We start from the raw sequence: 14,614 nt of genomic DNA, 5'->3' as shown, positions 1-14,614 counted from the left end.
TTCACCCCAAGTGACCCTGATTCAGGACAACATTTCTACCAGAGGAATATGTATCTTGTCCTCTGGATCTTATCAAAAGCCTTAGTGTAGTCAAGTGATTCACTGAAGAACAGTGCAAAGAATATGGAGGTTCTACATAATGACATGAAATGCTAGCACTAAATTATTGCATTCATAACATATTAGAATGTGATTTCAAGGACGCATTTTGAGCAATACAGACTACCTGAATGATAATCATGACACTAAGAGCTGTGTCTCTGCATATGGCTTTCAGGTAGCAGGAAAATCTAATAATGGATTAGGATATCAAAAAACTCCCCCATCACCAGTTAAACACAAAGAATAGAATGTCTTGTTTAAAACCAGGGTGAGGCTTAAGTGATGCAGCTAAATATAATCTTGTGGAAGATGCTGGATGCTTAATCTACAAAAAGCAACATCCTACTTCTTGAATTTCTCTCCTGTGTTTCAGCTTTTCACTGTTATTTCTAGCACACAAATCCTACTGACTGAAATCTACTTCAGATTTTTTTGCCTTTCTCATTATGACCTATTTTATCAATGCAGACTTGAAACAGGAGTATTAAAATCACAAAACCAGCAAACTTCTTTTGCAGATGTGACTTTAAATATTGCTTTTCCCTCATGACAAACGATAATCTGCGATATATATATATATCTATATATTACAAGTCACGTGTGCAGTGCTAAAAATCCCTGTATCAGATCTTCTGAAGGACAGTTCCTTATCAGACAATAACCTTAGCTCTCAGATATTGTAACCACATTAACTCCATGTGAGACCCATTTCACTTGATATTGCTGGTTCTTTCCACAGACAGCCTACACTGACCTTCTAATGTCACTATCTCAGTTAAGCATCAACTTAATTTGAACAAATCTGTGCTTAAGTGTAGTTGCTTTTTATGCATAAATATCAGCTCCATGTGCTATTTGGAACATGCTTCTGTACCAGGAGATCACTAACTATCAAAGAGGGCTATCTTATATAACCATAATGTAAGTAAACATTCTTTCAATTCTTTATAGGTCTGTATGGACATTCCTCTAGCAAACATCCAAACTCTTTACAAGATAAAAGAAATCTCAGAAAACATCTAGATAAAATAAGAGATTTTGATAGAGAGAGTTGTAGAGCCTGCAGTCCTCATACCAAAACCACACATAGACTCTCAAGTACGAGACCATGAAGTGTGCTTAATTCGAAACAAGCATCCAACTATGCCTGTGCCAGGACTTCGCATGTCCTCCCGTTTTCATACTGAGGTGGACAAGGCTTCCTTTAAAGGTAAAATTAATGTGCATTGATTGTGTTGTGTGGCTCAAAGTATTCAGATTCAGCATCAAAAAGGCTCTAAGAATCATAACCTCTAACAAAAATAAATTCTGAACTAGTGTCTCAGAACAACTTAGTGACTAGACCTTTACCACCACACAACTATATAGAAGCAATTTTCAAACAGCACTGAATATACTGAACAGTGCAGCTGTAAGAATTTAGATATATGTCCCTACAGAAATGAAGGCTTAAGGACACTGAACTGAAAGGAATGTTTCTACCATGAACTCATCTTCTCAAATTACTAAAATTTCCAGCTGACAGTTTATCATCAAGAATCATACAGTAGAGTACAAATACAACAATGGCAATGTTGGAGGTGACAAACGCTCTAAAACAAAGCGATAAAGGCACTAAGAACAACAGTTCCGGAACAATTATGCATAAGAAAGTTGTGAGGGAACAAAAGTATATCCTCCTACCCAACTTACTTTCACCAATAAGAACTCAATTCCAATTTAAATAATCTCATTAGAAGAATTCCTAAACACAGGTACTACAGGATCTCAAAAATTTACAATAACAGACCATAGTTTCTACACGCACTCTAATCCCATGCCTTGCTATGCTCACCATTAGTTATTTTTATTCTTAACATCCATGCTAAATTCCCCTCTTTTGAATTTACCTCATCTCACCCATTCTGCCAGCCTCATCAGCATAGCACTAGTTCATTAGGCTTTGAACAAGGGCAAAGAATCCACACCTAGTATCAGAAAGCACAGGTGAAGAAGCAGTGCAGAACGTTGCTACTGCTTTTTCAGTGGTGCAGAATTGCCTGGATACAATGAGTGATTAAGCATGTCAAAATTCTTCAGCCTGAAGAAAAAGGGAACCCTCTGAAAAGCCTCTGAAGAAACAAAACAACCTCCTCTAATGAAAATTAGGGATGAAAAAGCAACAATAAAAAAGCCAACAACAAAAAAGCAACCAAGTACACTAACCAAAACATATCAAACACATACACACACAACTGAAAATAACAAACCACCACAAAAGTGGCAGCTCCTCCCACAATATGTAATCTGGAGAATTTCTTGCTGTAGGACAAGATGATAATGATATGCAAATTATAACAAAGACTGGACAAGTTTCAGAAGAGAAATCCACAGAGGGATTACTATGTACACAAAGTACAGAGATCATTTCCAGACCAAGAAGCTCCCAAGCCACAAGTGATTAGCCTAGTATTGTGCAGAATTATCATTAGATGCCTTTCTATTTTAATATCGTTCACTAAACATTCACTTTTTGACTATTCATCATAAACGGATAGATCTTTCCAAACTACATATTTATTCTGCAAATTGAACATCAGCAATTGTTTTAACCTTTCAAGGAAGACTCTGAATGAGTGGCCTTTATTTTCCCCCTTTTCTTTTTTAGCTTTCCTCTTCCCAGTCTTCTCTTCATTTGGCTAATATTGTTCCTAAAGATAATAATCAGCAATAAGCAGAATATTCCAGCTGAGTCTTACTAGTCCTACACATGAAAACCATCTCATTGCAGCTTCCTGTAGCATTTGTGTCTTGCACTGAAAGAATGTCATTAAATACTTCAGCTTTCATAGCTTTATTGGATGATAATGTTGTCTCCCAGCTAAGAGACTTATTCTTGTGGTATTCCCCTTACCATTAATGGACTACAGAAGGCTTCCTTGTTACAATTCACATCTCCCATTTTTTGCTTCTCTTAGGTCAAAAGTTGTAACATTCAATTCCAAATTTTGAAATCCTACTATAGGAGGTCACAAAGAGCTAGTTTTTTATTTCATTAATGAAGACAGTGGATGCCAGCATTATGGAGGATTGAGGAGGAAGGTTTCTCTCACTCAAAGGCACTGAACAGTTGTAGTGTAGTCAGCTGTAGCAGCTTTTTTTTTTCTTTTGAGAACCATATTGGTTAAAACTTAGCAAGTTTGCTAATTTTCTGGTACATGAAAAAGGAAAAGAAGTAAGTATACTGAGAAGCAGGCCACAGCAAGAAAAAAAAAAACAAAAACACACAAACACACCCAACAAGTTTCATAAGTATCAAGAACTTCTTATCAGATAAACTTCCTACCAGGCTATTAGGAGAAAGCAGACCTAACTTTCTAACAAAGACAGCCTGTTTATTTTTGTAGAAAGGCTGACAAGGCAAGTCTTCCTCCTCTGATGGACTCTATCATATCAACCATATAACTGGTACTGATATAGTCTCTTGAATTGCTGTCTAACTTCATCTAGAGTCAGGAACTTACACTGTCTGCTGGAGACAATGAGTTGTCTGTGCCAACAATATTGTTATTTATTGGTGACAAACACATCACTAAAGATCTTGACAAAGCATTTAATACCAATTCATGCAATTTTAGAGCAAGATGAATCATCTATGGGAAAATAAGGACACATAACACCCGCTCTGAAAAGTCAGGATTGCTACTGATACCACATTAATACTGACATGAAGCATACACTCAAGTCTTATGCATCAAGAACTACCTACAGGATTTTGACCTCCTAACTAATGGAGAGATTCTCAACACTGACTTCCATCTCAACAGCAGATCTCTTTCATATTTAAGTGTCATAGACTGTAGTTGGTCTGCTTGCAGCAGATACAGGAGGCAAAAAAAGAAACTACACAGCTCTCCTGCCTCCTTTGTTACATTTGTCACAAAACCTTCAGAGAAGAGTGCAGGCCAAGGAGACTCCTCCCTTTATGCTGCACAGATGGTAAGGACTGAAAAGCACAGGGAGGTAGAAGGAAACAGTATTATTCATCATCATTAACATGGGAAAACCTTTCAAAAGGCATTAAAGTATGATAGCATTCAAACCAATGTTCTAAGTTGAAAAGCAGTTTTCTCCAAGACTGTGAATTTTGAAACAGAAAAATTCACTACATACACACTTGTAAAACACTCATTTTTAGTTGAAACAAGTACCTGAAATAAAAAAAACTTGTCTTGCTGATTTCATTGTGGAAGGGTAACGTAACAACCTACAGTAGCCTAGATAAGGTCATGTTCAGATATACATACTAGTATGTAGTGCTGATTACCAACACACACATTAAACTAAAAACCTACATGCTGCTTAGATTACTAAATATAAAACATCTTTTCATGTTAGTCACACTCACCGTTTCTTGTCTTTGGGACTCGGTGAGCTTTTCAGACAATTCTTCTAGAGTCTTTCTTAATTCAGCATCAGTCCTACATAGAAAAATATAGGTAAGACAGTATTCTACAGTGCAAAAACTAAATATCAACTGTGATAATTTTAACCAGAAACATTCTCCTGGATTGTTATCCTACTTCAGTTTGTTCTACAGCTTCTAAATTCCTAGCATAATTAGAGAACAGCCTCAAGTGGAAAATTCATGATAAAAAGCATTTCCATTCCTCAAGTGAAGATAACAGAGCATCTAGTTTGAAAGGCTAGGTATCAGGTCAACAAGTACAAAATCATGAACTTATCTACACAGACCTTTTGAACAGTATTTGTTCCTACTAGGAATTAGCAGATTAATTTCTGCTATTGCTATTAGACAAAGCACCATACATTGAGACAGTATGTACTTAAAAAAACATTATGGCCTGCATGAGAGCTTGCCCTCAGAAGACTCCAGTACCAAAAACAAATTAGGAGCAAAGTTGAAATAAAAGAAATTCACAAGTCCTTGTCATTTTTCCACATATTAAAAAAATGAGGAAAAGACACAGATACTATACAGATCAGACTTGATGGGTGTTATTTACATTTATAAATACTGCACAAGATGACATGGAACAAGAAGCTCATAATACTACTTTCATCTACATGTTGTGCAATCTCTCACCCTCCTCAAAATTTTTTTTAAATACAAAAGAATAAAGGAGTTTAAGAATTATTTAGAAGCATAACAATTATTTTCCACACTATTCTTCATATGGAGTTATATTCTGTTTGTACCGATTTCGTCTTGAAAGCTCCCGACTGATGTCATCTCCTAGACGAACTTGTTCACTACTGAAATCTCGAAGAGACTGATGGAAAGAATGCAGCTGTAAATTAAAGTATACAAATTAAGCCAAGTCTTAAGAAACCTTTTTTTCTGTGATATTCAAAAAATATGTACATACATATATATACACTTACTTTTTAAAATAAAGCAGATAAAAATAAGATACATGAGCCTGGATGAGTGGACAAGGCTTGCATGCTTCTATTTCAATCAACCCTTCACAACACTTGCTCATTGAAGTTTAATTTTCAGTATATTATTTAATAAACCAAGTTTCCCAACTATGGGGTTTTTTTCTATGATTCATAGCTTGATCATTTCAATTACCTGACACTGCACCATCTTTTTAGTCGAATGCAAAGCAAGTTGAAAGACCTGCACAGCTGAAGTCAGGAGAGACACATTTCCTGCTAATAAATGCTAGTATAAATGAAACAAGGTTCTGCCCAGCTATATATATTACTATGAAAAGATGGCATGTGAAATTGGAAGTGACCAACCAGAACACTATGACATATTGAAGAACTACCAAAGCACTGAGGAAAGCTATTTTACCTTGCCCATGACTTCACATACTCTACTAGAATGCTTTTTTCAGAGCTTGGGAAAAAAAAAAAAACAAACATCAACTGAACAATCAAAAACAAATCACACACATCTATTTTCTTCTGTAAAACCTCCCATTTTCCCCATTCATCAATCCCCTAATCTATAGTCAAAGTTTTTAAGGGAGCAAACAAAAAAAGTAATAGATTCTTTCTATTCTTCATGGGATAAAAAGTGACCATTAATCCATCCTAATACAACCTACTGCTGTCAGCAGCTCAGTGGCCGGGACCATCATTATGAAAAACTCTGGTTTATAATCCCCTTTTGCTCTATGCCCAAGACTTAAACCTGGATCTTCCACAGGCCAGCTGACTGCCCTCAACATTCAGACACAGACACCACCATCTCCCCTGTGTGACTAACCAGAATTTTCAACCTGACCCAAGAGACTTTGAAAAACACAGCATATTTTCAGAATGTATCAGTCTAAGGAGAGAGACTCAAATGTGTTAAAAGCCCATTCAGCTGGAAAATTACCTTTAGCTAGAAGCAGTCAGAATAGTAATAAAGGGAATGTGGTTACAGAAAGAAGAAAGAGCCACAGCTTTAGCTAAGCAGTACTGCTTTATCTCTGCCCCAATTTCTACCTATGGTCATGATCAATGACTACTTCTAGTTCGTCATTCCTCAAAGCACTACACTCTTCTTACAAAATAGTTAATGACTGAGTGAAGCCATATTTCATTCACTGAAAAGCAAGAATAAGGAAAAAAAACAGCAATTATAATCAAAATAGGGGAAAAAGTGCTATTTGCTTACATAGTTACTTAACATAAACTAGACATTTTGTATGTATTGCAGAAACTTGAATAAAATTTTTAACATATTTACAGAGTATTGAGAAGTAGTCTAAAAAGTTCCAAACTTTTTGGAAGCTTAGGAGGAAAAATTTCCCTATAACACTATTTCCTTCCAAGGATTATGTTCCACACTAACCTTGCAGGACTGGGGGGGGAGAAGTAAATGGGGAATGGGGGGGGAGAAGTAAACCAAAAGGACAATGAAACAGGGTTAAACAGGAATTTCTGTAGTACTCAGACTCCCCAAAAAGTCAGCTGAGAGAATGTATTGTGGTTAAGTTTAAAATTATTTGGAAATTGGGACTGATTTAATAAAGACAACATGAACACCTTATAATCATCTGCTTTAATATTAGTTATTGTCCTGGACAAACTAGTCCACAAGGAAGGATTCACTCGAGCAGGTCTAGCTACTCTGAAAGAGCAAAAACAGGTACTGAAATCTCTATCTGTAGCATATAGAAAGCCTATAATCTTGTCCTTTGAAGTAATTTATTTTTTCCAAGAGTCTGCAAGTAGACACAAGTTGAAGGGTATGGAAATTAGCAGTGCCATACACATCCTCTCCTCCTCACATCATCTGCCTGAGGTATGGGGTCAAATTATCCCACTCACAGGTCAGACCTAGAATTAAGATGGAGAACTAGCTGGCTCAAAATCAATCCAGGCTACACTGAAATAAACAGCAAAACCACTAAGACCCTGTGCCATTAACTAAAGCAGAACAATCCCCATTATAGCCACACTGGATTCCAGCACTTAGGTGAACGTTAATCACCAATTCAGAGACTATTTTTCTCATGCACAGCCTAAAAAGTACTGAGATTATTTTCATACATTCCTTTTGATATCACTAGCATCTGCATCGTTTTCTCTATAATGACAGATTTGCAGAAAATTTCATGACACTGAGGTGACTGCCTAACGAAGAATGGCACGTAATACTGACAGCACACTTCATAGCTGAAACATTCTTAGCTGCATGATCAGAATAACCTCATTTGATGTTAAAGTGAAGAGCCTGGTGACCACATATTGCCTATTTGGGGAAACAACTCCCATTAGTGCTCTGTACCTGGTCCAAATTATCTGCCTCATTGACAAATCGAACACTTGCAGATCTAGACCTTCGATGTTTATTGCCCTGTGAGTCTCCATAATCCCTGAGAGGAGAAGTAGGCAGGAAGTGGTGGTTCCCTTTATGAGATAAGAGAAAAAAGTAAGTAGGAAGACAAAACTTTGTATGGGAAATTTTTCATTTTGCTTCATGAAAAGCATGTGTTTCATCTTGCCAATATCCTTATAGGCCACATTACTGACAGAACAACTACTAAAGTTACATAAAATGCACAGGTATACTTCTTGTTTAGCTCTTCCCAGGATATTCCTTCAATTTAAATATTTCTGGAATACATGTATGTGATGGGTAAGAAAGAGGTTTCTTTTGTTCCTCCAAGGAATAGGTAGTTTGTTCCTCAAATTTTATTTGCCCAAGCAACAGTTTTTTCTCCATTTATAGCTTCAAACTACAATACTTCACAGCTTTTACATTAGAAATTAAATTTTTGGAGTTTTCTACTAAAATACATTAACTGGTACTTGTAGGAGGAATACTCCTCCTAAATACACCTTTTCCTAAAATATAATGAATTTTCAGGGATATGTACAAAAAACCCTATATTTCTGTAGGTTATACATTGGTTCAGTTTTTCCTTTTCCACTAAGCCTTACATAATTTCATCCACACACCCATAATCTTATGCATTTAAAATTTAGCTTTCCTTTTTGCTGTAAAGTTACAGAAGCTACAATATCTTTTGGATTTAGCTTTAACTTGTATGTACCTACAACTCATGTAGTGGACAAGGACTTTTCTCTACTGAAAGAATCAATGTTTCTTTAGATGTTTCAGTATATCAGCAGAAAAGACTACATAACAGAAGGCTATAAGAATTTACCAAATAAACAACTGCATAACTTAATGTGGGTCTCCCAAATTTCTAAACAACTTATTTGAAATAATCAATGACTACTTTTCACACCACTCTCTCTACACATTTTTTCTTCTTAATTTCCTTTTTCTGTACAACAGCTCTATCACAAAATTTAAATATACTCAGGTACCTTAAGTATTTTACCTGCCACTCCTTCACCATCCAGATCACTAGGGTATAAACTGGAGAGAGAAGCACTTCTTATTCCAGAGTTTCGGGTTAATCGTTGGCTCCTTAACTGACCTATAGATTGTTCCAGTGTTTCTTTTAACTGCAGAAAAATTACAGTTTACTGAAATATGAACACAGACTGATTAAAAAAATACATGCATGTAAAATATTTTTTTAAAGTCATTAAGAAAATCAAAACTATTTTTAAGCCAAGTATAGCTATGAATTAATAACAGTTTTTACTCAATAACTTGTATGTCATATTCCCTTAACTATGGTAAAACATGTTACCAACATTGGCAGCTTCAAATACCAAGTCTCTCACAACTGTGGTGCAACAAAGCAGGAAAAGTCAAAACAAAAGTGTATCTCCCACAACAAAATAAGTCCTATTTGCCAGCAATGGTCAATAACAGCTCTGCAAAATCCAGAAAACAACTTGAAATAATTTTTTAATTGGAATTTCTCTACCAGCCCTACCTGGACTCAATTTGACATACAGCTATCAAATTTCACTAAGCAGCTTTACATCAAGCCCTACGTTTAGTAGTTATACTTCCAGAACCTAAGGGTTCAGAACTAACTATATTCCTACATAAATTCCTAATTTCTCAGACTTGCACCTTATTTTCTAAGATTGCATTTGCTAACTTTGGTTCTTAGTCACTTGCTTTTCTCAAATCTTTATTTGACAATGGACAAAATATCAGTTTCTAAAGGTTCACCTTTCCTCTCCCTAACAGAAGATTGTACACAATTATTAAATTGCTGCTTTATTCTTGCAGAATTATACACACTGTATTGGATCTTTGGGCCGCATTTTCTTAAAGCGGAAAACACTACTTCAAATCTTTTATGAATCTTTCAATGCTTGTTTAGTTTCTTTTTAAAGTATTATGTTTCCATTATGTGGTATTATTAAAACAACTTCATTATCACTAATAAACTCTCAAACCAAAACCCTTAAGGATTTCTTAATGCTTTCTCAAAAAGACAGAGGCTACTTGAAGGAAAAAGATACAGTAATGCACATATGTAACAAAATATCACTTTTGTATTAAAAAGGCAAGACTTAAATAAAAAAAAATAATGAAAATGCCAGAGGATCAAAGAAAGAAGAGCAATAACTCAATTTTCAAATCTAACTTGGCTCTGTCAAAGACTTATCTTACATCTTTAGTAAGGCAATAAAAGCCAAACCAAGCTACAGTTGCTCAGTTTGCATGCTTTAGCTTCACAGCACACATTTTCGTATTTTCTACATAAAAATCAGACAGGTGGGGTTTTGGGGTTTTTTTTAAAAAAAAAAAAAAAACAACATGACAGTGTCCAGAATTAACAACCTTACTCTACAGTCTGTTTCTTTAGACCAGAACAATGACCAAAATGTTGTTTAAAAATTTTGAGTTATAATGTACATTATCAACATTTTTATATTTTTAAGGTATTTGGATTCTCTTAAAAATATAGTTATTAGAAGAATGAAGAAGGGCTAGTAACAGTAGGACACAGATATTAAAAACACAATTTTGATTAGAATACCCTTAATATTCACCAATCTGAATTCCATTCCTCAACATCTCATCTATAAACTGTTAAAATCCCATCAGAACAGTTGAGTAGTGTTTTGGTGCTTTTCCATTTCTTCCTTCGTTTTTATTTTTATTATTTAATTTAGTTAAAGAGACAAATATCAGTGCCATCAGAAAAAAAGTAAATTAAGAACCCCTCTCTCAAAGGCTAATTACTTTTAAACCTCTCCAAAGGCTCACATGAGCCAAAAAAACACACCAAAACATCCTCGCCTCCCTCCCTCTCCCTTCTCCCCACCCCAAATTGCAGAATGGAACTTTTTCTCTACTATTCTCCTCCAGGAGGAAAAAAAAATATATGAAAAAAAACCCACAGCACAATCAGGAAGTCAGCAGGCCAGCAGGAGAACAGAATAACCTTAGTCTGGAACACAAAGAGAGTACAATGTTCCCAACACTAGCAACAGTGAAAAACTGAGTTCTTCTGAGTAGAAAAACTTCCTCACCCTGTAAGCTATGTAGCAAGTTTTGCACTAATTCTCAAGCATACACCTGGCACCACAAAGTGGGGTAGTGAGACTAATTTATAAATTAGAGTGGAAAACAGCTCCTCAGCAGCCCAACAGTCACCAACTTATAAATGCAAATATGCTATTCAATGGTCTGAAGGAAAAGATCACAAAGAATTCAGGTTGGATGTTACAATATTCAGCATAACTGACAGAACCTAAACACATACCCCATTTGGAGCAAAATATTTTTAGATAAATAGTCTTATTTAGTATGGTAAAAAAAAAAAAAAAAAAACACATCACCTTCCAAGTGAGAAATTTATTCAAGTTTTTCTTAAATGTTATAGAAGAAAAACAGATTCACTACTTCCTGATCCCAGCTGCTTCTTCCCACATACCAAATACATACAACATGTATTCTATACAAGTATAAACTTCTGCTTCAGAAAGGGAACGGGAACTCAGAAAAACATGCTATTTTTACTAATAAGATGGACTACTACTTAAAGCTCAAGCAGGAGATGGTTAGTCTCTAGATTTCTCCTCCACTTGAACCATAATCAAAAGCCACCTGGCATGACTAAAAAAATGGACATTAAGTCAAAACTAAATTTGAGTAATGTCTCACTCACCTTGATGTTTCCTAATAGAATCTTTCCAGAACAACGATGTTGAACTAACAACATTTGTTAAAAACAGACAACCTTAAATGGTTCCACTAATTCAATACCTAAGTAGAGCTTATAAAGACAGAAACAGCATTCAAACATGAAAAAAAAGGCATATAACATTCCAAATTACTTCCATGGAGATCCTGTGTGTACTGTTTTATAAAGCAAGCTGCCTGAAGAAAACAAACCTTCTACATATTTGTTTGACCTCTTTCTCTCTAGCCTCATGTGCAATATTCCTACATCTCAAATGCATCTGTTTCAAGGCAGCACTGATTGCATTTTTTTTGTTATCAAGTTATAAACCTCTCTTGTCCTATCAGCACAAATTTGGCTTACTTTCTCTGTCTAGACACCTGTTTTCAAACTTGTAGAAGATTGATATTTATGAGGATTTCACCCTTTCTGCAATTTAGAGAAAGCTGGTCAACAGATTCAGAAACTGTTGTAGAATGACAGGAAAAAACCCTACACCAGTATGATCAGTCTCATTCCCTGCTGTAATCCAGCTTTTTTCTTATCACTTATTCATGCAAAAGGAACATGTTCCTCAATACTCTTGTTTCAGCTATGCACCTTGTACTTGGCATAGTATCATAATACAACAATCTATTTGATGCTTATAAACCAGAAAGGTAACGAAGTTACAAAACTTGAGTTTCATTATATAACATACTACTATAGTTTGATTTAGATTGCTCAAATAAATATGAAAAGTTTCCGTTTACATCTAGTTAACTCTTTGATATATTCAGTCCATTGCTACCAAGTTTTCAGCTATGAATGCTATTAGCAGAGAAGATTTAAGAAGATAAACTGAAAGTTGCTCACAGTTGCTATTGCTTCGGTTTGTTCCTTGTTGTACTCTCTGTATTGTCCTAGCAAGTGGTCAACATGCCTTAGATTTCTGTTGGTATCCTTAAAAAAAATTTTGAGAAGAAAAATCAAACCAGAAACCTCCCCTAATCAAACGTTACTCTTGTCTTTATTATCCTTGGTTTGTAAGAGCAAATTGATAACACAAATGCTTTTAAAAGGGTCTAAGTATTCAAAATCATATTCAAGTAGCCAGAATCTGAAGAGGTATAGCACAACTAACGGGAAGAAGGAAAAAAAAAGGCAAACAAAAACACATGCTATCATTTACAGTACAACAGTAAGGCCTCAGCTTCAAATAAAACGTTTTAGAAGTTTCTGCCACTCTGTAGAAAAATGTTATTAATCCAAAAATCTTATCATTAACTTCCTGTTAAACAGAATTAAGTTAACTCAGGAACAACAAATTTTTGAAGATCAATACATCAGGTAAGATCTCTGCATGAGCACTCTCTGACCAGATGAAGAGCTGGATCAGATGGTAGAGCTGCTGAAAAGCAGTCCGCAAAAAGCAATTAGTTTAAAATCAGAATTTCAGAAGAACAGAAAAAGGTTAGACAGAAACAGGACAATACCAAGGAATCCCTTTTAAAAAATAATCAGATTACATCCTTAATTCACCTCTTTTCTAATTTGATGACTATTTTCCAGCTGAGAAGATCTGAAGTTTAAATTCAGCTTTCTATACAGATTTCTCTCTTCTCACATATTAAAAAGAAAAAATTAATATTGCTGGCCAAACAATACTCCAACACAAATGATAATGCGTAAACCTACCCACTCTAGGTATTCAGAACTGTCAGAGAAGAATGAGAATGACATCTCAAGGAATAAATGGTGTCAAGACCACTAAATGTCTCCTCCCACTTGCAAAACAGATTGAGAGATTTCCTCCGCTGCCTCCACTGAGGCAGTAGGAATTACATGAACGCTTCTTCCTGCTTGGGTATGGATCTCTTACAAGTTTACAAATAATGCTTCTCACTGTGCTGTTTCACACCTAGAAAATATCTGAATTGTAAATTCTATCATGAGGGAACTGACTGCCTACATATTTACTTTATCAGGAATTAGGAAATTTTACACAGTACAAAACAACAAAGACAGGGCTGGAACTTTGTGCTACAAAATGTAATGCCTCTTGTGAGAATTTGACAATGTTTATTTGTCATTATTCAGTTTGCTAACTTTATAAACAGTATTACCAAACAAATAACTGTTACTAACAACATTATATTACTGTCTGAAGTTATGGCTGTATAAAAGTGTAACAAGCCACGTACTTTCAGAACAAATATAATATGACCAATTTCACAAAAATCTTTTTTGTTTGCTCAGAAAGCAATGTTTCCCATCAGTACAGTATTTTCCACAACTTCAGAAATGAAAATTTGACCCCACATTACAGAAATACAGACTCTATAAATACTTTAAAACCGCATTTTGTAAACAACCTGTAAAGTGCTTGCTAAAGTATGGATCTTCTCTGTAACTTCTTCAGCACCATAGTTCCAAGCTCTGTTGTGGGATGCTCTCAAAGGTGGCCGCCTTCCTATTTGACCCCTAGGAAAGTTGTCTGAATCACTGGATGTATCTGCCATTAGTATCTTGAAACCTAGGCAGGAAGACCAGAAAAAGTAATGAATGTTAAGGTCTGATTGCAACTGAACAGTCTCTGACTTCCACCACATTCCCAAAGCAACTTCATGGACTCAGACTAGGCTTACATAAGCCTTCCTGGTTCAGGTCAGCAGGATGTACTTTTGAAGCAGATTTTCCAGGTGCTCCTCAGTTACTATGTTTGTCCACATGAAGCAGTGCCAAGACACAAGAGACAGAGCCCATTATGAGAAAACTAATAAAAAGATGCACTCTCACTACTTCTATGTGTTCAGCACCCAGGATAAGACCATAGCCCAGAGCAAAGTCTCACCCCCAAAACAGCAGGGACATCAAAGCTTTATCAAGTGTTCTGGTCTGCAAACTATTTCCCTTTGCCTCACACCAGTTGCTAAACTATATTCAGATTGGCCAGGGCCAACTATGACAAATAACCCAAAATAAATAACTGTCTGAACCAGTATCTTAATGGTTCA

The 14,614-nt window shown here is 35.6% G+C and overlaps 1 protein-coding gene across 1 annotated transcript in view; it reads right to left on the bottom strand.

Moving 5' to 3' along the window:
• Positions 1-14,128, bottom strand: part of CEP128 (centrosomal protein 128) — a 121,925-nt gene extending 107,797 nt beyond the window's left edge. The window contains exons 1-6 of the mRNA XM_026849569.1: positions 13,973-14,128; positions 12,474-12,560; positions 8,901-9,027; positions 7,838-7,959; positions 5,302-5,393; positions 4,490-4,562 (exon numbers count right to left, since the gene is read on the bottom strand). Coding sequence (XP_026705370.1) covers positions 4,490-4,562; positions 5,302-5,393; positions 7,838-7,959; positions 8,901-9,027; positions 12,474-12,560; positions 13,973-14,119 — 648 coding nt within the window. The 5' untranslated portion in view covers positions 14,120-14,128. The remainder of the gene's footprint in view (positions 1-4,489; positions 4,563-5,301; positions 5,394-7,837; positions 7,960-8,900; positions 9,028-12,473; positions 12,561-13,972) is intronic.
• Positions 14,129-14,614: the final 486 nt, after the last annotated feature.

Source organism: Athene cunicularia (genome assembly GCF_003259725.1).
Source record: "Athene cunicularia isolate RWA chromosome 5 unlocalized genomic scaffold, athCun1 chr5_part1, whole genome shotgun sequence".
Classification (NCBI taxonomy): Eukaryota; Metazoa; Chordata; class Aves; order Strigiformes; family Strigidae; genus Athene; species Athene cunicularia.
This window is presented reverse-complemented; position numbering and strand designations above follow the sequence as displayed.